The following is a 24,319-nucleotide window of genomic DNA, read 5'->3' on the forward strand; positions in this document are numbered from 1 at the left end:
GATATTTCACTACTGACATTTTTTCTGACCTCTTTTAATAAGCTATTGCTGACAAGATATCTGCACTCAACATCATTGTAATGCAACTGATAGTTATCATTTTCTAATGTACCAATACATGTCATTTTTGCGATCCACTTTACACTCCAGTGAGTAACAGGCTGTCCTTGGGCCAGGTTTCAGCTCTCTCTCATTTCCCCTCCCTCGCTCTCTGTCCCTCGGTGTCTTCAACAACCAACAATCTCTGCCATCCGCAAACCTCCGGAAACACAAAGAGCACGGGGAGATTATGAGTGTCCTGGATCAATACTCCCAGAAAGTGCATCACGGGAGGGGGGTGATATAAACCATATGGCAGTACTTGAACTATACCAAGTCTACTGATCTTGGCTATTGCCTCTTTCAAGGCTACATGGCGTATTTTTTTATCTTTAATCTTACCTCCTGAGTTTAATATAGAAGCGGCATCAGGGAGGTATCCTCATTGAGGTCAGACGCATTTAGCATCTTGCAAAATTAACATCAAAGTTGTTGCCAAAGCTACACATCACAGATCAAGTGATCCTTGTTAGCATAATCTCTAGGCAAACAAAAAAAGAAGCGCACCATCCCAGCCATCCATCGCTGCTTTATGTAACGTTGCATAATGCTATAACTTAAGCCTGAATGCTTTTGGAAGAATTTCCTTTGGCCCGTCTACACAGACAGCGGCGTGCGTTGAAAGCTTCACCATTGACGTCACTGTTCGCCGAACTGCATTGTGGGAAGCGACGCGGAGCTATGCTGGCGTGGCTCGCTGCAAAAGTTGAGCATTGTTCAACTTTTGAAGCCTCGGCAGAAGCGTCAGCCAATCGAATCATATGCCAGTACAAGCTCTAGCCAATCAAACCGCTGCTTGTGTGTCAGGGGCGGGAGATTCATGTGATTGGTTGTTGGTCGAGTTTCAGACACGCCCGCCGGCAAGCTTCAACGCACGCCGCTGTGTAGACCGGCCGTACTGTGTGCATGTCCCAATGGGATAGAGCAACTGTAGCAGGTTGACAAACACGTGTTTTATTTCTGTGCTAAATTGTCTGATTGCTTCTCTGTGGCGCATCAGCTGCAGCGAGGCAGGCGCTCTCTGCGTGAGATTTGAATAGTGAGATGTGTCACTGCGAGAGAGTGAGAGAGCAGCGACGCAGAAGAGGTGTTAGGAGAAAATTGGAAGAGAGATAGAACAAGAAGAAGCCATGGCGGACAAGAAGAAAATACTTATGGGGACAAATTGGAGGTCCCCATGAGGGGAATCATTAATTTTAGGGTGAAGACTAGGATTAGGGTTAGGTTAAGGGTAAGGGTTAGGCATGTGTTGGTTATGGTTAGGATAAGTCTCCAGGAAATGCATGTAAGTCAATGTAATGTCCCCTGAAGTGATGTATACATGGTGTGTGTGTGTGTGTGTGTGTGTGTGTGTGTGTGTGTGTGTGTGTGTGTGTGTGTGTGTGTGTGTGTGTGTGTGTGTGTGTGTGTGTGTGTGTGTGTGTGTGTGTGTGTGTGTGTGTGTGTGTGTGTGTGTGCACATGTGCGTATCACCCGCCTATGTACATGTATGTTTACGGAAGAGGTGTCGTTTTCAGGCATGACACCCACACCCACCCAACGTCACTGACAGCCATCTGTCCGGTAGTTAACCGTACCGACACACTGTGCAGCATCGACTGCTTTACTGCCCTTCACCAAATCACTATGTGTGCGTTTGTATGTGTGCTGTTGTCCATGTATACACCTGTCTTTCATTGTCCTAGCCTGCACTTACATGTGTCTCTGTGATTCAATGTAAGCTTCAGTTCTCCATGCGTGCCTCACTGTGCCCGTGTTCATCACTGTGATGTCATCTGATGCAGAGAGGTAAAACAATGTTCTTTTAGTGACAGCATCTCTCGCGCTGCAACTCGAGCAGATAGTGTTGTGTGACTGAGTGCAAAGAAGGAGCGAAACAGCAATACTGGGTTCCATCTGACACCAGCATATACAGTATATTATATACTGTATAATGATGGGCTGAAAAGTTTCCCTGCAGTTTCAAAAATAGCCATAACAGCAGTGCAGCATTCCTTATGCACTGTGGGGAGTAGTGTATCTGCAGTGAGGTGTCATGTTGCAAGCACCCATGGAAAAGCTGCATCCTGTTATCTGCATCATCCCATCTTTACAGTATAGTATGTCTTCTTCAGATATATATTTTCTATCACAGTTAAACAGGTAATATGCTATGGCTCTCTCTTTAGTATGCCCTGCAGGCTAATTGAAGGCGCTACACAGGCAGAGTCTCTGCTCCGTCCTGAATTATAAGGACTTCACATGCATCCTTTTTTAAGCTTGATTTACAACCTCTTTGCAAGTACAGTATTCATACAGAAAACGATTTTCAGTACATAATTGCATATACACTTTGCATTCCTTCACAAGACACACTCCTATTGATTTGTGCACAGATTAAATGTGCTGCCATGTGCTCAGAAGGAGATTCACGTAAAGCCTCAAGAGCCTGATTGGATTGGGGGATCGATAAGTTGGCAGAGAAATGGAGAGACAAGAGATGAGAGAGAGCAGGATAGAGAGAGAGAGAGAGAGAGAGAGATGTATTTGCTGTTCTTCATTACACCTAGGAAAGACATGAGAAGTGGCAGTGAGGGAGTAGTAGCATTTTGTTGCAGAGCAGTCCCAACTCAGCCCTAAAGTCATTTGCATTATGCCGCTTACAGCATATCTAATGTGGTTACGACATTTAAAAAAAGGTGTACAACCTTAACCAACGGTACAAATATTCAGTGACAAGGGCATGGAAATTCACTAAACAGAGCAAAGATGGTTTTATCTGCATTGTGAACTTTTATCCCAGATATAAAAAATGTACTAAGACAGAGGAGCTGAAACTAAAGTGGCCCAACGCCAGAGAAGCTGAGGTGAGCATCACAGAGAAGGACAGGCACCGCTTCAGAGGGCTCATCTGTCTCAGATAGCTGGGTGTAATTAACAAGGCTTTGGTTTTTAATTAATCTGCCTCAATCAGAGTAGAAATTCTATTCTTGCATTTTGGACTAAATTAATTCAAGGACACGCACTCAGACAGCAAAGCCCACAGACTGTGTACTCGTGCCTTTTTCTTTCCTTTCTTCCTGTTTTCATTTCTTCTTAGGACGCTCGTTCAATTTTCTTTTGTTCTTTCGCTCTTTCATTCAAAAATAACTCAAATAGGATCTAAATCTGGCAGCATCCCACCATTTATTTTCCTATGTTTCCAAAATGATTCTCGTCACAACCTTGCCCGCCAGGTGCTGCACCGACCCTGCAGTGCCCTCCAATGGTGGGTCCGTGCCCAGGGAGGACCAGGCAGCACCTGGTGATGATCCCGATGGCCAAACTCAACCAGCTGAGTCTCGAAAACAACCACCATCTGACGGTATAATAATCTCTCTGTCCCACTGCCAGCTCCATGTGGCCGGGACATCACAGACATTATTACTCTGCTTCCCTGGAGTTTACCCTCTCCCTTATCGTCTTACTCCTCTTTTATCGGTTGATGCTATATTATGAGAAGTTTGATCGATCTGCCTCTGGATATGTAGGTGTTTTCCCCATCTGTTTTCATTAAAAAGACAGCATGGTCACAAGCTGATATGTGTATGATTTTAAAAAGGTAGTGAGATGTTATAGAATACAGTTTTAAAGAATCAATCCAGCAATTGTACACATGGAGTTAAGTTAACTCATTACGAGGAGGTCTACTCTGTGGTTCATTTTCACAGTAGGTCGGCAAAGTTTAAAAATAATATCCCGTCAAAATGATCAGAGTTACTGCTTTGAAGATGTAGTATCCATTTATTTATTTTTCGACTTTCAAATAAATAAAAACAAGGCACAGCATTAGAAAGGACTTTCATGACAACATCTCCGCTCACTAATACTGAGCTGCTGTCGGTCTGCAACACCTGTACTTATCATGCATACTGTACTATACCTTTTATCCCTGAGATGTGCATGAGGCTCCCACTGTAATGGATCCAGATTGCACATGACACGAATCAGAAAAATAATGGCATGCATGATTGTAAGTGCCAGCGAAATGTCCATGACTTGATTGCTTTATATGTGTTCAAAACAGAATAAGAGGCTTGTGGAAATTGACTGTGAGATGGCATGCATCAGATAAGATAAGATGGACTTTTATTAATCCCTCGTGGGGAAATTGTTTCTCTGCATTTGACCCATCCTAGTGTTAGGAGCAGTGTGCTGCCATTTTGAACGGCGCCGGGGAGCAGTGTGGGGAACGGTGCCTTGCTCAGGGACACCTCGGTAGCACTTGGTCTTGCCGGGACTTGAACTGGTGACGTTCCAGTTCCCAAGCCAAGTCCCTATCAACTTCGCCACCACCGCCCATAATGACAATGTTTGCTGATTTGATGCATTGAAAACATTTTGGAAAGCCACTCATGCCACAGTCCACAGACTACACAGTTACTCTGAAAGGTCCAGCCCTTCAGAAATGTGTGTTGCTCAAATCTGAACACAACAGGGCACGAGACACTTTCTGAATAGACACTTTCGTTGGATACTTTCCTCTTTATAGACTACTAGTCTAGTAGTCCATTCGGTTAATGAACTATGTACTGTACGTGGAAGTCAACGGAACTCATCGCATTATTGCATCGGTCGACTCTTCCTGTCTACGACCAAACCTTCGGAGGTGGGATCCTCCTCTGCTGTGATTGGTGTGCCCCATCTTTCTTTGCTGTGATTGGTTGCTGTCCTTGGGGAGGCATGCCTATGACAGTTGAAGTAATTAACTGTAAAGCTCTTAAGGATGTCCTGCCTGCTGCTGATAGCGCAGGTCTGATCAGCCGGTACTGTACGCACGCTGCTGTTTAACCACGCTCTTTCTTATGCACACACATTTAGCTTGATGATAAACACAAACAATGCAAGGTGTGAATCGTTTCCCTGCTTATGTTAAAGCCTTCCTTATTGTATCTTCTTTATACAAAATGTGTTAGGACATTATTGTGCTTTGTTGGAGAAAGTACAGGGATGGAATTAGGATGGTGTTGCTGTTTCTCCTTAGGCACCAGTAGCCAACCATAAGGTGTTGTGTTTGTCAGAGCCAAGCTTTAGCTAGGTGGAGAGCTGCCCCTGGGAGTGTCTGACTCACCCATGTTTCCGTGGGTACGTGCATGTGCACTTGTGTATTTGGGTGTATTCCCTGGCAGAGGCTGTGAGGTGTTGGCAGGACTGTCATATAAAGCCAATGGCGTTGAACTCATTGTGTCAGCTCCTGCAGGCTGCCATTGATGCTCCTATCACATAACTCTCTCCTCCTCACCCTCCAGTGTGGCTCACTGGCCGCGTTCTTGTCACTACTTGCCCCCGACACGTGCGTGCGGGCATGTGGGAGTACGGTTGCAATTGCGCCTCTGCAGCTGGGCCTGAGTGTGCATGTTTGTATGTGGGCCTACGTTTGTGTTTTTATGCGAGTGTGTGTGCTTCCTTCCTGCTCTCACAGTGCACCATGGAGCTCCTGCAGAGCACTGCTGCATTTCTGCATCATTAGGTCTCTCCCGATAAGGTCGAGCGAGAGGCCGGACCCAGCAGGCAATGGATTGGGACCAGAGAATAGAAAGAATGGAGAGAGGAGAGGAATGGTTGAGGAAGTGAAACAAGACATTGTGTTAAGGCACACATGATGAAAAGCAAAGAGAGCGAATGAAACATGTGGCTTACTGAAAGGAAAAATAAGAGAGATTTAGGGGTGACTGAATGGAGTCAGGGAATGAGCATAGAGGGGGAAATAATGAGAAAACATGGAGGAATAATTAGAGAGACAAACAGAGAAGACAGTGAGAAAATCTGAAGAGAGGGGGACTATTGCCGAGCCTAGGTTCGTAAACAGCTGTACAGGAAAACATTTTGTGTATTTTGAATTCTGAGCATTTAAAATGTTGCTTCTCCTCAGACTGCCAGTGAGGTGGAATAATGTGATTATGCTAAATGTCCTTCCCCCTGCTGAGAGACCAAGCAAATGGCCCCATAAGGGTTGACATAAGGTAATTCCAATAAATACATGTACGTTAATTGGACAGTTTTCCGTATGGTGTATGGTTAACATACCTGAGTCCTGGGGTCAGCTGGCTAAGGAGGGGAGGGGATCTGCTCTGCTGTCAGCTCCTATCAGCTTGAATCGACTATCACACTCACTTAAGCTTACTGTATGGAGCTAGCACTGCAGAAAACATGTGGGCTCCAAGAGAGACAAGAGGACGACCAGACATGGGTCATAGTTTTAAATATGTATTTAAAACTAATATTTAGCCTCATAAATGGTGCAAAAATTGAGTTTTATGTCATTTTCTAAATAAGTGGAGGAAAACAAACAAACAAAAGGAATATTTCACACTTTGTTACATACATTGGAAAGTAATGGTTCATTGACATTATGTCATTTAGGAGTGTCACAGTATGGCGGTATGATGATATACTGTGACATTTTATTAAAACAACCATATGGATTGCCCTAATGTCAATATACCGTGCTGTCATTAACCACGTACCATGTACAAACAGTAGGACTTGAGTTGTAATGTATGATGAAAGGTTTGATGAAATGATGAAATGTAATATCTGCAGGGAAAGAAAAGGACAATGGAAACAAATATGTAAAAGGAAAGAGTTACAATCACAGCAAAGACAAGTGTATGTGTTCTGGGTGAAGCACGGTTTAAATCAAAGGCACACAACTTCATATCATATGCATAGAGTAAGATGCAAATTGCAGTGAGTGTAAACATTGCCCTTGGAGAAGTAGACAAACAGCCGTGAGAGAACTCTAGCACAGTACAGTACACTGCGGTTTGCTTGTGAATAACAGAGCCAATCAAGCAAGCACAACACAGGGCTCATGGCAACTTGGGGCCTCAAAGGACTCAATTACTGCTCCTGGTTAGCGGGGACAGGGGGAGGGGGGGGGAGACACCCAGAGAGACAGATTCCTCAAAAGACGACAGTGTGGCTTCCCTCTACTGGACGGACAGATATTATGGCTATCCGTATGCAAGTTGGGTAATCAAATAGGATGACAGCGTGTTTCCAGAGAGTAATTAGCTGTTTGCTTTTTCTAACAGGGACATTTCTTGTAGGGATTTCCCCGGCCAATTTCCCCCCTCTGCATAAATGATAAGAACAATTCATATTTGCAAGGTTGAAATAGGTCATTTATAGACTGCATTCTTATTGTGTTGAATCATTGCTGCATTTGGTGTTATTAGGTAGTCGAGCGGGAAGTATCTGCAAGCAAATGAACTCATTCTGTGAACAGATTGCGTTCGCTTGAGGCGGGTTGAAATACAGTAGGTCCGCCTGTTCAATTAATGTTTAACATGGCAGATCATTTCCGGTAATTTCCTGAGGAAGATATTACTATGCGATATAAAATAATGGTCTTCTATGAGGCAAACAGACAGGGAGGGATAATAAGTGGAAAACAAGGGAAATTATTTATTGGCAGTAAAGTCAGTTTGTTGATGATGGGAAATGTAGTGAAGCAGGTCAAATGAAAAAAGATATTACTGACATAATGATGCTCTGCTTTAATTTTGGCGTATTGTGGTCCATAATTACTGTGGCTGGTTCGAAGTAAGAGGCAGTGGCACAGAAGGTCGTTCTGGTATTGAGCCAAATGGAAAATGATTGCCTTGAGAAGAAACGCAGGGAATAGGATAGGTGGGATAGGAGTGTCTCAAGTGGAACAAGAAGAGGGAAAAGGTCATCAATGAATGTCACCCTCAGCTCTTCAATATACAGTAAAGCGTGAATAGATCGTATATAGGACATTTTCCATTAACATGCAAGGTGTGTGATGTATCTTTTTTTTTGTATGTGTGTTTGTTGCTGTAGAATAAAATACGTGCTGCTGTGTTATTCCTCACAAACAATCTCTTGGAGTGTTGATTTAGAGGGACACTCTTGGCTCATCCTTTCTGGAGAGGACTTCCTGTCCAGCTGCAGATGAGGTTCAGAGTCATCAACCATACAGTCTGTTTTTAAGTGCTGGAAAAAAAAGGGAGCTGCCAAAAGAGAGATAGCCTGAAGGAAGATGAGAGCTAGAAAGAATAGGAGAAATACCCAGGGGTGAGGTGATGTGTGAGAGTAACTTGTCATATCTGATGGCTCTTCCCCGGTCCTCGGTGCTTCCCATTTGTCACTAAGTCAACCAGGATTTATGAGCTTCTTCACAGCTACAAATCCTGATGATTGTCCTTCAGATAGAGGATGGTACCCAGGCGTTTAAGAGAGTTGTTTGTGTGGACTGGATCCTCCCCTCCTGTGCAGGGACGTGCACAGACATTTGGAGGGGCTATTGCTCTAAACTGGAAAAAGGGCCATTTGAAAATTCTAACATAAACTCATCAAATAAAAACACAACACTGTCATTGCAAGTGACACTCAGTTGACTTTTATGTCCAACTGCTAAATTCGTTATTTGCGGTCCAAATATCTAATGTTAGTAACTATGAAAGAAACAATGGGGACAATTCTGTTTTAATGTAGTTTTACCATTGTTACTGCTGTGCAGACATGGCTACTGATAGGCTAACAGAGGGCTTCTATAATTACCTTAAATAAACTCACTAATTAATTAAACCAGTTTAATACGCATTATTCTTATCATTCTTTATGAGCGTAGTAACGGTAAGGTATCTAATTACTTATTTATTTAGAATTCCATAACTTAATAACAGAGATGGTCAAGCTAAAGTGCATGGCAGAAATCCTACAATAAAGCGGGACAGTGAAGTGTTCTCCGTGAGAGGGCGATCAAGAAAAGAGAGCGAGGGTGAGGGAGTTTACGGAGCAGAGTAAAAGACACAGAAAGACAGAAGCACAATAACAAGTATATTTAGGTTTTTCTTTTGTAACCGACGGTGTCAAGAGGAAGTAAAGTCCCCTGGTTTGTCCCCTATGCTCTCACGGGCAGGAGCCAGGGCAGGCATTTGGTGTGATCACCATAGCCATATGAGTTTGGACTCGGAGGGCTTTCCTTTGCTTCCAGCTGTCAGATGACAGCGCGGACAAGGTGTGTTTCCCGCAGCGAGACGCTACAATACTAATTGTGGGCTTATCATGTTGATTCGGCCACAATAGAAAACAAAGGGGGGCAGGTCAGGCAAAAATGACAAAAGGGCCGTTGCCCGGGCAACATTAGCCCGTACCTGTGCATGTCCCTGCTCCTGTGTGTACTCTCATAGAAATACAACATATGATCAGGATTTAGATTTTGTTCTACTATAAAATAATTGAAAATAAAGTTGTGCTTTAATGGGCTGCAGATTCAAATTCAATTCAAATTCAAAAGCTTTTATTGTCATTGTACATATATACATATATACATACATAGATTTGGACTAGGAGAAGAAAAAGCCATATGCCAGAGAAGTATTTATCATTATTGAGAGACGTAGCCATATGTCATCGTTAGGAGAACATCAGGAGCTACAACTATGTGAAACTTACTTGGAGAGGTAAAATAAGTTTAAAGCTTCATCATTCAATATGTCTGCATTACCAGTAAGAGCTGTCACTCAGAGTGTCACACACTCATATTTACTGAAGTTAGCAGCCCAATATCACCCCTTACTAATAATACTGACATGGACATATTGTATTATTTACTGTAGGATAGGTGCTTAAAACAAAAGTGGTACAAAATTCACAAACAATCCAATACTCACACAGAAGGAGGTGACTGTACATTATAATACTAAGTTGTAGTGGACGATAAATAGAACTCTTGTGGAAAAAAAGATATTAGCCTGTGCCACTGACACATTTCATTGGAAAGTGAGTAAAAAAACAAATAGCCTGCTTTTTGAGTTTCTCAAAAATGGAAGTTGGCACAAGTTATCTCTTTTGCATCAAGGCCATTGACTGTCCTTGTCCAATGTGACTTTCCTTTATACACCTGAATCACCTCTGATTTGAGTCAACCATTGAAATCCCCAGCTGAACACAAACTCAGAGGAGAACTGTTCTACTTCTGCAGAGATGCACTATACAGTACATCCAAAGGAATGCACCCTCCTTCCAGCTGAATACAAATCTCATTAACAGTATTCCCACCCTGGCATTTAACTACCTCCCAAGAAATATACCTAATCCCCCAGCACCATACAAACTTCTATAATTATGTACCCACCCCCTACACAACTCTGACATAAGGCAGTTAGCCCAACATTCTGCCTTAAGCCACACAGCGTGCAGATGGCCACGTTGATGAAAGCTAGTCTTAAAGCAGGGACTTATGTTAAAGAATAGCTGCCATAAAAGCAGTTGGAGTCTATGATAACAAAAGCCTCAGTTCGCAATCTAGCATTCTGCCAGGCTATACCGCAGCATTTGCATATTCTAATGAGCCCAATGTTCAGGGTTAGCCGCTTACACTAATGACGCGTTTAGCTCTTAATAAATCAGTTAAGGCAGCTCCCTGCTGGAGCCCTGGGAGCTGCACCCGTGTGTGTGTGTGTGTGTGTGTGTGTGTGTGTGTGTGTGTGTGTGTGTGTGTGTGTGTGTGTGTGTGTGTGTGTGTGTGTGTGTGTGTGTGTGTGTGTGTGTGTGTGTGTGTGTGTGTGTGTGTGTGTGTGTGTGTGTGTGTGTGTGTGTGTGTGTGTGTGTGTGTGTGTGTGTGTGTGTGTGTGTGTGTGTGTGTGTGTTCTCATTATAAGTTGCTTTATTTGTGTGTACCATTATGCTGTGATTTTGTGAGAATGCATCGAGAGCGAATGGGTCTGTTTGTGAGCACGTATCTATTGTCTTAGTGTAAGCTTGTGTGTGTTTAGTCGTTATTGAAATGTGTGTGTGGGAGCTTTTACACATGTGCAGGGGGTAGTAGCTTCTGTTGCTTTGAAGTGCCCTCTTTTGAAGTTCTGGTAAAAGCAGTTGAACAGAGAAAAAACATTTTGTATTTCTCCACCTTTTAGCTGTCAAATTGAAAACTTGACCTGTTCTGTTTTACTCACTTCAAATATCATCATATCTTCAAATGATTGTTTCTCAACCTAAAAATAACTGTGGAATGGAAGACATCAAATGCATGAAATACTTAAAAACCTATTTGCCAATGAAAATGACTTTGGTAGCACTTCCTGTTGTTCACTGTTGTGACTACATCAGCTGATTTCAGGAGAACAGTGACTGAAGAACGCTGCAGATCACTGACATGTAACCCCTAACTGGAAAAACAACACTCTTCTGGTGTATTTGATAGTGTGACAATCAAGACACTTCACAGCTTTTAGGTGCCGCAGGCCAAACACTGAAATGTGATTCTCAGGTCAAATGGTAGACCTGATGCTACAGACCATTTTAGTGGTTCAGAAATAAAGTATGCTGACCAATCTCTACTAGAAACGGGACATAAACAAGTACGAGATCCTCTGCATGTCGTAGTCACAGTCAATTGTCTGTAAATAAAATGAGAAAGCTGACCCTTAGCCAGCTGTTTATTTCCCTGTCTGGAGTTCTGGTTTGTTTCGGGTCTTTGGGCACTGATAGGTCAGCCAGTTTTCTAAACAACATGAAATCAGTCTTTTGTCATTATTGTGCCAGTGGCTTTTCAGAGAAGGGAGCAACAGAAAAAACAAACCCTTTCACTTTTTCATCATGCCACTACCAATTTGGCCCAGCGGTGGTTAGAAGGTCGATGGGCCGTGGTTCCATCAGAAGGATTAGTCCTCAAATGGGATTACAGGCTGGTGTAAAAAAAGGAAGAAAAGGCGTTGGATGCTCAAGCAAGCAAGAGAGCAGAAATATTTAAACGCAGACAGACACATTCAAGTAAAGCGATCATTTTATCATCATTAGAGGGGAAGAGGAAGGGAGGGGAAGGAGACTCCAAAGAGGAAACTGTATGGTGAGTGAGATGTAAAGTGTTTAGTTTAATGAAGATTGAAAGATTTGTGTGTGTGTGTGTGTGTGTGTGTGTGTGTGTGTGTGTGTGCGTGTGCGCGCGCGTGTGTGTGTGTGTGTGTGTGTGTGTGTGTGTGTGTGTGTGTGTAGAACTTGCATAGAGAACAATGTGATTATGCTTGATTTCTTACATTTAAAGGGGGTTATCCTATCCCTCTTATTTGAGTATTTGTTTCCGCCTCTTCCTCGTCCTCTCTCTAAGGAAGCAACTATAATATCTGTGAGGATGCGCTGGAGTGGAATATCCTGGTCACCCATCCGGTGTGATGAGGACAGTAAAGTTAAACACACACCAGCTCCCTCACACAGGCACACACACATGTACAGTTAGAGAGTGTTCACACACACACTGTGAAGTGGGATGGCAGAGATCCACATGGCCTGGAGAGCCGGGGGGGTCTCGCTGCCCTGCCACCATGCCCCCCCCGCTGCATGTAGGTCAGCCTCAGCCGGGGGCACACCACCCTTACCCTCCCTCGCTCTCTCCCTCAGCTCCTTCTCTCACACCCCGCTCCCTTACTTCTTTCAACCCTTCCTCAGTGGCTTCTTTTTCAGACCCTTCCTTTTATTTCTCTTTATTCCTCTTTATTCATGCTTCATTCAACTACAGCAAAGAATTAGGATGGTGAATAACCTGAAACCAGTTAATGTTCAGCGGACCTTCCGGGCGTGTACCATATGAAATTAGAATACTCCCATAGTGTTTTAATTTACTTTTTTTTTTTTTAAATGTATAAAATATTAAACGATAAGGCAATAGCCAGTATTATCCTCTGATATTATGGTCCATTTGACTTTGCTTCTAATTAGCAAGATTTGCTAACCTGTCACCAAAATGTACTTCCCTATCATCAATGTGTTTCAGATTGTTCTCTAAGAGTTAAACATAAAGTTTACAAAACCCTAAGAGGAACAACTGAACATTTGAATAATAAAAACGACCAAATGTAGTGATACATGCGTGACTGTATCTCCTAAGGGTTATAATAAGTGGAACAAGCGATAGTAAATAACAAACAACTTTTCCTCACAGTCTTATAGAAAGGATACATACTCTTAACTTTTCATTTTGATTATAAAACTGGACTAAAGGCATATAGTTTGCATTGGAAGAGACCCAATGCAGATCTTTAATCATTGTTATTATTAAAAGCAAAGCATTGTTCAATTAAACTTGTTAAGTTCCTAAAATGTTTGTATACTGCTCATTAGTGTAAATAGGGAGACTTAAGCACCTTACCGTGGTAGAGAAGTTTGTGTGCCCTGATGAACCTGGGGGCTGTGTTGTCTGGAACCTTGTGTTCCTGGTAGGGTCTCCCATGGCAAATTGGTCTCAGGCAAGGGGCCAGACTAAGATTGGTTCAAAAGACCTCATGAAAGAAAAAACAAGAAGTGAGGATACCCAGCCCGGAGGAAGCCCGGGGTCCCTTTCTGGAGCCAGGCCCAGAAGGAGGACTCGTCGGCGAGCGTCTGGTGGCCGGGCTTGCCACGGAGCCCGGCCGGGCCCAGCCCGAAAAGGCAACGTGGGCAACACCTCCGCTTCTCCGTTCCACGGGCCCACCACCTACGGGAAACAGCGATGGGCGCGCGCTGCCAGAAGGGTAGCAGTGAAAGCAGAGGGTCTCGACAGAAGCTGGCTTTGGGGACGTGGAACGTCACCTCTCTGGGGGGGAAGGAGCCGGAGCTTGTGCGGGAGGTGGAGCGTTACCAGTTGGATCTGGTTGGGCTCGCCTCTACGCACAGCGTCGGCTCTGGAACCTTACTTCTGGATAGGGGTTGGACTCTATTCTTCTCCGGAGTTGCTCAAGATGTGAGGCGCCGGGCAGGTGTGGGGATACTCACAAGTCCCCGGTTGGGTGCTTCGTTGTTGGAGTTTACCCCAGTGGACGAGAGGGTCGCCTCCCTACGCCTGCGGGTTATGGGGGGGAAAACTCTGACTGTTGTGTGTGTTTATGCACCCAACAGCAGTTCAGTGTATACGGCCTTCTTGGAGACCCTGGAAAGAGTCCTGTATGGGGCTCCTGAAGGGGACTCTTTAATCTTGCTGGGAGACTTCAACGCACATGTGGGCAATGATGGAGACACTTGGAGGGGCGTGATTGGGAGGAACGGCCCCCCTGATCTGAACCGGAGTGGTGGTTTGTTACTGGACTTCTGTGCTAGTCATGGATTGGCCATAACAAACACCATGTTCGAGCATAAGGATGCTCATAAGTGTACGTGGTACCAGAGCACCCTAGGCAGAAGGTCCATGATCGATTTCGTTATCGTATCATCGGACCTGAGGCCGTATGTTTTGGACACTCGGGTAAAGAGAGGGGCGGAGTTGTCAACTGATCACCATCTGGTGGTGAGTTGGGTCGAGTGGCGGGGGAAGCCTCTGGATAGACCTGGTAAGCCCAAACGTGTAGTTCGGGTGAACTGGGAACGTCTGGAGGAGGCCCAAGTTCAGGAGGCCTTCAACTCAAACCTCCGGCGGAGCTTATCGGGCATTCCTGTGGAGGTTGGAGACATTGAACCAGAGTGGTCAGTGTTCAAAGCCTCTATTGCCGAAGCCGCGGCGGGCAGCTGTGGTCTCAAGGTCCTAGGTGCCTCAAGGGGCGGTAACCCTCGAACCTCCTGGTGGACACCGGTGGTCAGGGAAGCCGTCCGACTGAAGAAGGAGGCCTTCAGGGATTTGTTAGGCTTGCAGTTGCAAGGTACCGACAGGCCCGAAGGGCAGCAGCCTCATCCGTGGCCGAGGCAAAGCAGTGGGTGTGGGAGAAGTTCGGAGAAGACATGGAGAAGGACTTTCGGGCGGTACCAAAGTTGTTCTGGAAAACTGTCCGACACCTCAGGAGGGGGAAGCAGGGAACCATCCAAGCTGTGTACACTAAGGATGGGACGCTGTTGACCTCAACTGATGGAGTGTTAGGGCATTGGAAGGAACACTTTGAGGAACTCCTGAACCAGATAACTCTGCCCTCTATGTTAGAGGCAGAGCTGGAGTATGACAGTCCCTCAACACCAATCTCCCGGGGGGAGGTAACTGAGGTCGTCAAACAACTCCACAGTGGCAAAGCCCCGGGGGTTTCTGGGAGATCCGCCCAGAAATGCTGAAGGCTCTGGGTGTTGAGGGACTGTCATGGTTGACACGTCTCATCAACATTGCGTGGAAGTCGGAAACAGTACCGAAGGAGTGGCAGACCGGGGTGGTGGTTCCCCTTTTTAAAAAGGGGGATTAGAGGGTGTGTACCAATTACAGAGGCATCACACTACTCAGCCTCCCCGGGAAAGTTTACTCTAAGGTACTCGAAAGGAGGGTCAGGCCGATTGTCGAACCTCAGATTGAGGAGGAACAATGCGGATTCCGTCCTGGTCGGGGAACGACGGATCAGCTTTGTACTCTCGCAAGGATCCTGGAGGGGGCCTGGGAGTACGCCTATCCGGTCTACATGTGTTTTGTAGACTTGGAGAAGGCGTATGACCGAGTTCCCAGGGAGTTACTGTGGGAGGTGCTGCGGGAGTATGGGGTGAGGGGATCTCTACTCAGGGCCATCCAATCTCTGTACTCCCAAAGCGAGAGCTGTGTCCGGGTCCTCGGCAGTAAGTCGGACCCATTTCCGGTGAGGGTTGGCCTCCGCCAGGGCTGCGCTTTGTCACCAATCCTGTACATACATGGATCGGATTTCAAGGCGTAGTCATGGGGGAGGGGGTCTGCAGTTCGGTGGACTAAGGATTGCACCACTGCTTTTTGCAGATGATGTGGTTCTGATGGCTTCATCGGTCTGCGACCTTCAGCACTCACTGGATTGGTTCGCAACCGAGTGTGAAGCGGCTGGGATGAGGATCAGCACCTCCAAATCTGAGGCCATGGTTCACAGCAGGAAACCGATGGACTGTCCACTCCAAGTAGGGAATGAGTCCTTACCCCAAGTGAAGAAGTTCAAGTATATCGGGGTCTTGTTCTCGAGTGAGGGAACAATGGAGCGTGAGATGGGCCGGAGCAGCGGGAGCGGTACTGCAGTCGCTTTACCGCACCGTTGTGACGAAAAGGGAGCTGAGCCAGAAGGCAAAGCTCTCTGTCTACCGGGCCATTTTCGTTCCTACCCTCACCTATGGTCATGAAGGATGGGTCATGACCGAAAGAACGAGATCGCGGATACAAGCGGCCGAGATGGGTTTTCTCCGCAGGGTGGCTGGTGTCTCCCTTAGGGATAAGGGGAGAAGTTCGGTCATCCGGGAGGGACTCGGAGTTGAGCCGCTCCTCCTTCGCGTCGAAAGGAGCCAGTTGAGGTGGTTCGGGCACCTAGTTAGGATGCCACCTGGGCGCCTCCCTAGGGAGGTGTTCCAGGCACGTCTAGCTGGGAAGAGACCAAGGGGTAGACCTAGGACCAGGTGGAGGGATTATATCTCTTCGCTGGCCTGGGAGCGCCTTAGGATCCCCCAGTCAGAGCTGGTTGATGTCGCCAGGGAAAAGAAAGTTTGGGGCTCTCTGCTGGAACTGCTACCCCCGCGACCCGACCACGGATAAGCGGGAGAAGATGGATGGATGGATGGATGGATGGATGGGAGACTTAAGGCAAATGTATACTGCCCTGTCCATTTGCTAATAGTTTATTTTTGGCATAAACTTTCAATGTTTTTAAAGTAAAAAGCAACATTTTGGCAACAGCGTTGTTGCTTTCAGTCAGTGCAACAGAAGGGTCCAAGCGAACTGTAAGGGACAGAGACCTAGGCTGTTTCTCAATCTCGAGGATTCTGGCTTCCAAGTCAATATTTCAAGGATGCTACTTTATCGAGTGCCGCCGAAGGACTGTTCCAATCTCCAGCATACTTGGAATTCCACCGAGGCCGCGTCCTTGGTTTGGGGGAAATTTCGAGGCTGCACATGGGTAGACTTCGTGTCCCTAAAATCCCCACAATGCTTTGCGCACGAACCAATTTCAAAAACCCTTGCGGAGAATTGCTGAACCGACGCAGCACACATTTAAATGTAAGTATAGTGGCGTAGAACATGTGTTGGTAAATATGTTACTTTGTTACATTTGTTTGTTATCACCAAAAATGTGTTCCGTGAAAGTCAAGCAAGTTCATAATTAGATAGACATCGTGAGGTATTTATTTTCGGTACAGTTTATGTTGAAACCGTTAGAGAGAGTGGCACACTTGTTAGCCTGTTCCATTCTTCTTCGTTTTCCGAAGCCGTGGCTTGGAAGTATACTTGCTTCGTTTCTGAAGGAAGTGACTTGGAAGTACTCGACATCCAAGCCAGCATCCTCGCGATTGAGAAACACCCAGAGACTACTTGGGTAGTAGAAAATTGGGTCCATATTCTTGATAATATCACATTTATAGTTCCAGGAAATTATATGCATAATTTAGGGGAAAACAACTAAAATTGCTTTGCTTAGGATGAGAGCAATCAGAGTTGCTATACATAATGTTGCCATCAAGCTAGGGTTGCCACCTGGGGTCTGGCTGCAGCAGTTGTCACTTCATGTGGAGCCCACAACATGTCTCCTAAATGTTTATGAACTCCTTTTTGGCAGGGCTGGCATCGACCTCCCTGTCCAACCAGCTGATCTAATCAACCATGATGCACTTCTCCTATCTGCTTGTCTAAAGGCCATTACTGCCATTCAGAATTTCATAGAGGCCTCGTGAACATTCACAATCGGTGCTTTTCAAATGATTTCCTACAAATTACCTTGGCACTAAGGTACCTTTCATCCTCCCATCTCTTTGCCCTCTGGGCTCTTGATGTGTTTTTCTCCCCCTGTCACTCTCATAATCTATCATCCTGGCTTTTCTACATCCCCTCATTCATCCTTTGAATACTACCATCCTTTTAATAATTCTCTAACAACCTACAGTTTCTTCACTCCCTAGTCCTTGAGACTATCAACCAAAAATGACATCTGATTCAATTATAAATGGTACTTTCAGGATCTCTTTCTTAAACCCCTTTCATCACATAAGAGTTTCCATGATAGGATATTTGTCACAAGCATAATCTTTGACGAAGAAAAGTAATTATTCTCGTACAGCAGAGGGAGGTTCAGAGTGACGTACGACTATAGCTAAACATATTTCTGTAATGCATGTATGAAAACAGTTGGTGCCACACAGGATAATGTGTTTATGTTTGTATGATATCCTTATCAGACAGCATCAGTGTTCCTCTGTCTCTGTGCCAGGAGAACAGTTGGCGGGGCTGATACCCTGGCCACACGCTGACTTTCAAATCAGCACCAACCACTGATCAGAAAATCAAAATGACTCATCATTATTTAAAAAACAACATATGACATTCCTTACTGTTCTGAGAGAGATTTCAAATAGCGTCAGTGCACTTAAATGTAAATTATTCTATCCCTGGTGTAATCACAGCACGGTAATTTGATGCAGTGTTTTTATGACAACACTTTTTACGATCTTCCTCGAGGACTCAAATATATTGTGTACTTATTTCTCAGTGATTTCCAATTTATCTTCCTCTGCTATATTCTCAGGGGCTTTCCCTCTGTCATTTTTCATTACAGTAATTTGTCTCCTCCTTTTTTGGGAAATACTACAGTGAAATAAATCGCTGCCACAGTGTCCAAAGCTCCGGCCAAATTACCTACAGTATCTTTTGTCCTCATCTGTCGCTCTCATTCTTTCACCATGGTGGAATCTCCTCTGTTGTAATTGCCAGGATGAGTGATGGATTGTTTCTGTCAGTGTCTGCCTGATAGCTCATCTATACACACACACGTTAACACACAAACAATCCCAGTCACAATACGTATGTGAGCTCACAGAATGTGCAAGCCTTCCCACAGGGACATATGCTGCACTTACACACCTCTGTGGGAAGTTGCTGCAGGTGACAATGAGGGAGCTCACCACTTCCTCCCTCACTTCCTGGTCTCTCTCCCCAGGCTAGAGGCCATCATATGAGAGTGAGATCCATATCCATAAAAGTGTCTTAGTATCTCTACTAAGATACGATTGCACGGATCGTATATTACTTTTTATAACATACATATATTTATGCTTCTAAGAATAAAAACAACGGTTATATTTGCACAAGAGAACATTAGGGTTTGTTTGGTAACTACAGACTTGGAAGTCAATTGGTGAACCTCAACCTGTCCTCAAGATTATGTCCCAGAATCAAACCTGACAGACACACATTGTCGTTGTCGACCGTTTTGATTTGATTATTCTGAAGCCTCTCATGCCTCAGATTTGATGGTGTTATGCACCCATTTACCGAGTTACTTGGAGATGTATATGTATTTATACTTGCATGAAGTGTAGCAGTATTAGGAGGAGGCTAGATCAAGAAGAGGAAGGAAGAAGACATTTCAATTTTGACATTTAAGGATTTTTTCTCTGAAACCCTATATTAATAGAAAAAGACATTCGATGGACAGCTGGAGTTTACAGTCAGTTTACCTCAAACTTTCCCTAGCTCTTCCTGATGTATCCACTCCCCCTCTTCTCTGCAGTTATCTCGTCCTTTCAGGACTCTTTCTTTTCTTTACTAATCTCTTTGAGGGAACCAGGACTGTACAGTTTTGTTTACCTCTCCATGCCTTCATTTATAAACCTTCCTTCTATCTATACTACTATCCCTTCATTATTCCTCATATTTCATCTTCCATCTTTCCATCCATTCTTCTTGATCCTTCTCTCCGTTCCATCCTCCATGTGTTTCTCTCTCTTCCCTCCACCACTCCCTTCATCGTTACATCTCGCCCCATCTCTCCACAGACAATCTGCCAGCCCTGCGCCCTCCCAGAGTGATTCCTTTAGAGGGCTAATGCTGTGAAAAATGACAGTGAAACGCCACTTTTCCCGCCATCCCCACCGCTTTGGGGCCGCCTGCTGCCTTCAGCCCTGTTGCCTGGCAACTCCCCAGACAGCTTCCTTCGGAGAAGCAAGAGCTCCTGTCTGCTGTGCTGCGATAGAGACTCGAGCTTCATAAGCATTATATCTAATTTTGTCTTATCATTTTGTTGTTAGTGACACAAGTTTGCTCGGAGCTGCGACTGCAAAGAGCACTGATGCAGAATGTGTCTCTCATATTGAATGAACAGAATTATGTGTTGTGATGCGATGTGAAGTGTGAGTTCTCGGAGCAGTGATGTTGTTCGCATAATAGATTGATCAGCCAAGAAACAGAAATATACAAAAATGAGGACGATGCAGATGATGCAGTAAAGCCGTTCAGTAGAAAACAGCTGAGGTGTTCTGAACCCCTGCTGTTCTCTTGGAAGCAAATGTAAACATACAATTAACATGTCATACTGAAATGTGGTATATACACCTAAGGACTATAATAAATCATTCCGCATGTTATTCAATACTAGTTTGCCTTCTTAATACAGTGCAAGATAAGTAAGGTTAGATAACTGCATGTAACTACTTTAGATTCAGAGTATAGCATCTTGCATTTACAGCCAAATCAAGTCTGCAATATTGCATACAGAGTTCCACATTTAAAAAAAAAAAAGTCCTTTTTTTCTTTAAATATTTAGATGAAGGAGGGAGTGAGGCCGGTCCTTTGGGGGCTTCATCTTCCATGTTACCCCTCAGCTTGTACAGTCCAAAGTGGCAGCAGCTAGCAGAAAAATCGTCTTTATTGTTTCCATTTAATAATAAAAAACTGTATCACTTGCTGCCAAGAGACTTGACCAAACCAGGTCATCTTATGCATAACTTATGATTTTCTTTTGCTCAGTCCCAAGACATCTCCAAGTTTTAAAATAGTTTGGAAATCATTTTTTCATGAAGTGCGTACCTTTAACTGCACGATGAAAAGGCCATGCTTGAGTCTCAGACTCCTTTCTCTCCTGTGTGTCAACTAATTGTGGTTTCTTGTAAAAAAAGAAGAAGAAAAAAGCTTGTCTGTGCGTCATCCCCTGCCCCACTTTGCTGTGTTTCCTGCTTCTTGTTGGCTTTTAAAACAGAAACCCAGCAGTCGTTCACCGTCATGTTAACAAGAATCAAACACCCAGATAATTCCCAGATATGAGTGACACGAGCCACGCGGTTGCCACGGGAACTCTCAGAAGGGGTTACAAGAGTGCTTTGACAAAGTGTGTGAACTCGCTGCCACCGAAGCAGTCCTCGTTCTTGAATGTGTCTCTGTGTGGCGACTTTGGCAGATGGTGGAAAAGTTGATCTGAGTTGTAGGGGGTTCCGCCTGCTACGTTGTCTTTTTTTGCAAGCGACGTGTGATGTGTGATTGCAGAACGTAATCCTTTAAGGGACGAATGTTGAAGGCGAGAGACGGCAAGTGCAGGCAGGATGACGAACACTGTGAGATGCATTTTCCAAAGCAGAAAAAGAGAAACTGTATTATAGTATGAGACTTCAAGGATAACAGGAACATATTCGGTTTGGGCCCATTTTAGTTCATTTCTGTTGGATGAATCAGGGCAGTTTTTAAAGCACTACTTTCGCATTTAAAGTGATCATTCATAGAGAACCACTCATTTAAATCCATCAGGGTCATAGAGGGAAGCTTGAATAGCTACAATTTCCATTAATGTGAGCTGAATGGAGAATATAGGGGTCAAGATGACTAGTGGAGGTGGATTCTTCTCAGCCCCTCGAGGGATGTGTGTTTGTAGGTGTATATTTAATAATTATGAGGGCATTCACCAAGAAGGGAATGTGAATACTGATAGAGCCATGAACTGTGACCGCTATCTGCCCTGTCTGAAGGTCTGATTCACTTGTAAAGTTTTACAGCTCAGTACAATGTGCCCCCTTTGTGCGGCTGATTGCTAATCTGTGGGGAAAGTTTACAATGGGCACGGATAAAGACAAATCTTTCTTCAAAATTTGACAGAGAAAACTGTATTTGGGATTTATTATCCTAGCCTATCAGTGCTGTCATCAAAGTCCACCTTTAGACTGCACGAGAAATTTGCATTATTACTGGAAGGACTAAATATAGTAATAACTGCATCCCGTGGTAGCTTGTGACTGATGTTCGGCATTGTGAATTGAAGTATTTTTGCAATGGTGCTCATTTGCATGTAAAAAGGGGCCATTGTGTGCCAAATGTCTGCTTATTCCCTAAGTTAAATATGTAAATGCTGAGGAGCATCAATATTATTTGTTGGAAAGCACCGGCTGAAACGAGCTAACATTTCATATTCTCTTTCTTCATCGCTCCTCATCTCATCCTGCTTTCTCCCTTAAAAGACTTTGCTTATGAACTGAATTGATCCAAATCCAACACTCTACTACCAATGCCTCTACACGCATACACACAAGTACCATCTGCTGAGCCATTAGACACACACACACACACACACACACACACACACACACACACACACACACACACACACACACACACACACACACACACACACATACACACACACACACACACACCTAGTGAGCAGCATGGCATTATGCCCAGCCTTGCCCCAGGTGTCTTAGCGTTGATATATTGGTGTGGCCTCACATGAATCCATGTAAGGCAAACCAATGCGCTTTTTAAAGCTCTGCATAACCGAGAGAGTAGAGGTGACGTGTTTTAGCGTATTAATATCCACCTCAGGTGCTAATTTGCCCCCTAAGTCACACGTGTCATCAGCTGCTGTGAAAGACGAGTGGAAATAAAAAGAAAGCTAAAGAAACACAGAGAAGGCCCAGGATGGAGTGAGACAGAGAAATGACGTGGAAGTGAGAACCATGGAGGTGTAAATCACATGAATGAATAAGCTTGATTAGTCGTGCCCATTAGGGTCCTCCTCAGCATGGATTAATTTAACTTGAGACTTTGGAGAAGCCATGATGGGGCAGAGTTTGATTACACACCTGGGTGTTTGACTGACTCTGACTCCCTTTATGCTGACTAAGGGGACAGTCTGTGTACCTTCTGTCTTTGAATGTGAAATGAGAACACCTGCAAAGAGAAAACTAATATCCAACATTTACCTACTGGGGGTTTGTATTTTCCAGCTGCTGGTTTTCTCTGTTGCTTTTATTGCTCCTAAAGGAGAATATGCCTGTTTCGCTGTTACTGTTCGCATGGCACTTGCGCCAAATGATGTGATCTATTTTTCTTTCCAAAGACAATTAAAGTCATGTTTGGAAGGTTATACTAAATTATCCTCTTGTCTATCTGTTTGTGTTGTCGACAGGCGGACCCCCAAGGCCGAGACATAGCCATCCGTCCATTCTTGGAGCACTGTGAGAACACCCACATGTCCATTTGGCTGGGCATTGTTTATGCCTACAAGGGACTGCTAATGGTGAGAGGAGCAAACAAAATGTTCATCATCAACTCACAGTTTGGATACACATAAAAATGCACTACAAGTTTTATGTACCCTACAAATGCATCTGCTGAGCCTTGAAATTAGCTTGATGCCTTTTAATATAACACTATTTCTGAAATGTGTAACAATAACAAACCTTAAGTATCTAATTTAAAAACACAATACAAATACATTTTCCAGCTGTTAATCATGTGTCCCTTTGTAAATCAGTCAGTTATCTCCGGTAACATGCATGATGTGTAAAACTAAAATAACATTTTTGAGAATTTTCATATAGAAATCCTCTCTTTTGTTTTTCCTATTAAATATGTTTGGTCTTGAACTCTGTAATGGTTACATTAAGTTATTCAAGCAAGCAGGATTTCAGTGCTTGAGTGTTAGCTAGTTTAGGTATCTGAAAAATATCTTAGCAGGTGGTTTGTGTATGGGTTTAGGATGGCAACGCATTGTTTATAAGCTTTCTAAATGGATACCTTTCTATTTGCAATTGAATGTATTTAGCCGAAAACCACAAACTGCGAATAAAAAGTCAGTACTCATACTATCCTTATGATCTGAGACACAGGGCTCTAGACAAAAATGTCCATGAAATAAAATAATTTCATACCATATTTACGGCGAGGCGAAGGATTGAGATAGAGCAGTAAATCATTTTGAGAAGATTCAGAGAGTGCAAAGGATGAATACAAATATTACTAAAAATCTTACAGAAAGAGAGATGGAAGGAGTGAGTGGTAGCAAGAAGAAGGGGATTTGATTTAAAATGATAACAAAGTGGAAAGTTTGTATCAAGCCCTGTATGAGGCATAGAGAGAGACAGCACTGCAAAAGAAGCATTAAGGCTTTACGCACGCGCACACACACACACACACACACACACACACACACACACACACACACACACACACACACACACACACACACACACAAACACACACACACACACACACACACAGGTCCACATATGAATATATACCAAAGCACATCACCCAGCACATTCCGTATACACACTGACACACCTGAGATCCACTAATCCTTGATGGCTGCTC

At 44.2% G+C, this 24,319-nt stretch overlaps 1 protein-coding gene across 1 annotated transcript in view; it reads left to right on the plus strand.

The window, feature by feature from the left end:
- gabbr2 (gamma-aminobutyric acid (GABA) B receptor, 2) overlaps positions 1-24,319 on the plus strand; it is a 188,709-nt gene that overhangs the window by 148,691 nt on the left and 15,699 nt on the right. The window contains exon 14 of the mRNA XM_034093795.2: positions 23,133-23,243. Coding sequence (XP_033949686.1) covers positions 23,133-23,243 — 111 coding nt within the window. The remainder of the gene's footprint in view (positions 1-23,132; positions 23,244-24,319) is intronic.

This window comes from Pseudochaenichthys georgianus, chromosome 11, assembly GCF_902827115.2.
Source record: "Pseudochaenichthys georgianus chromosome 11, fPseGeo1.2, whole genome shotgun sequence".
Lineage (NCBI taxonomy): Eukaryota > Metazoa > Chordata > Actinopteri > Perciformes > Channichthyidae > Pseudochaenichthys > Pseudochaenichthys georgianus.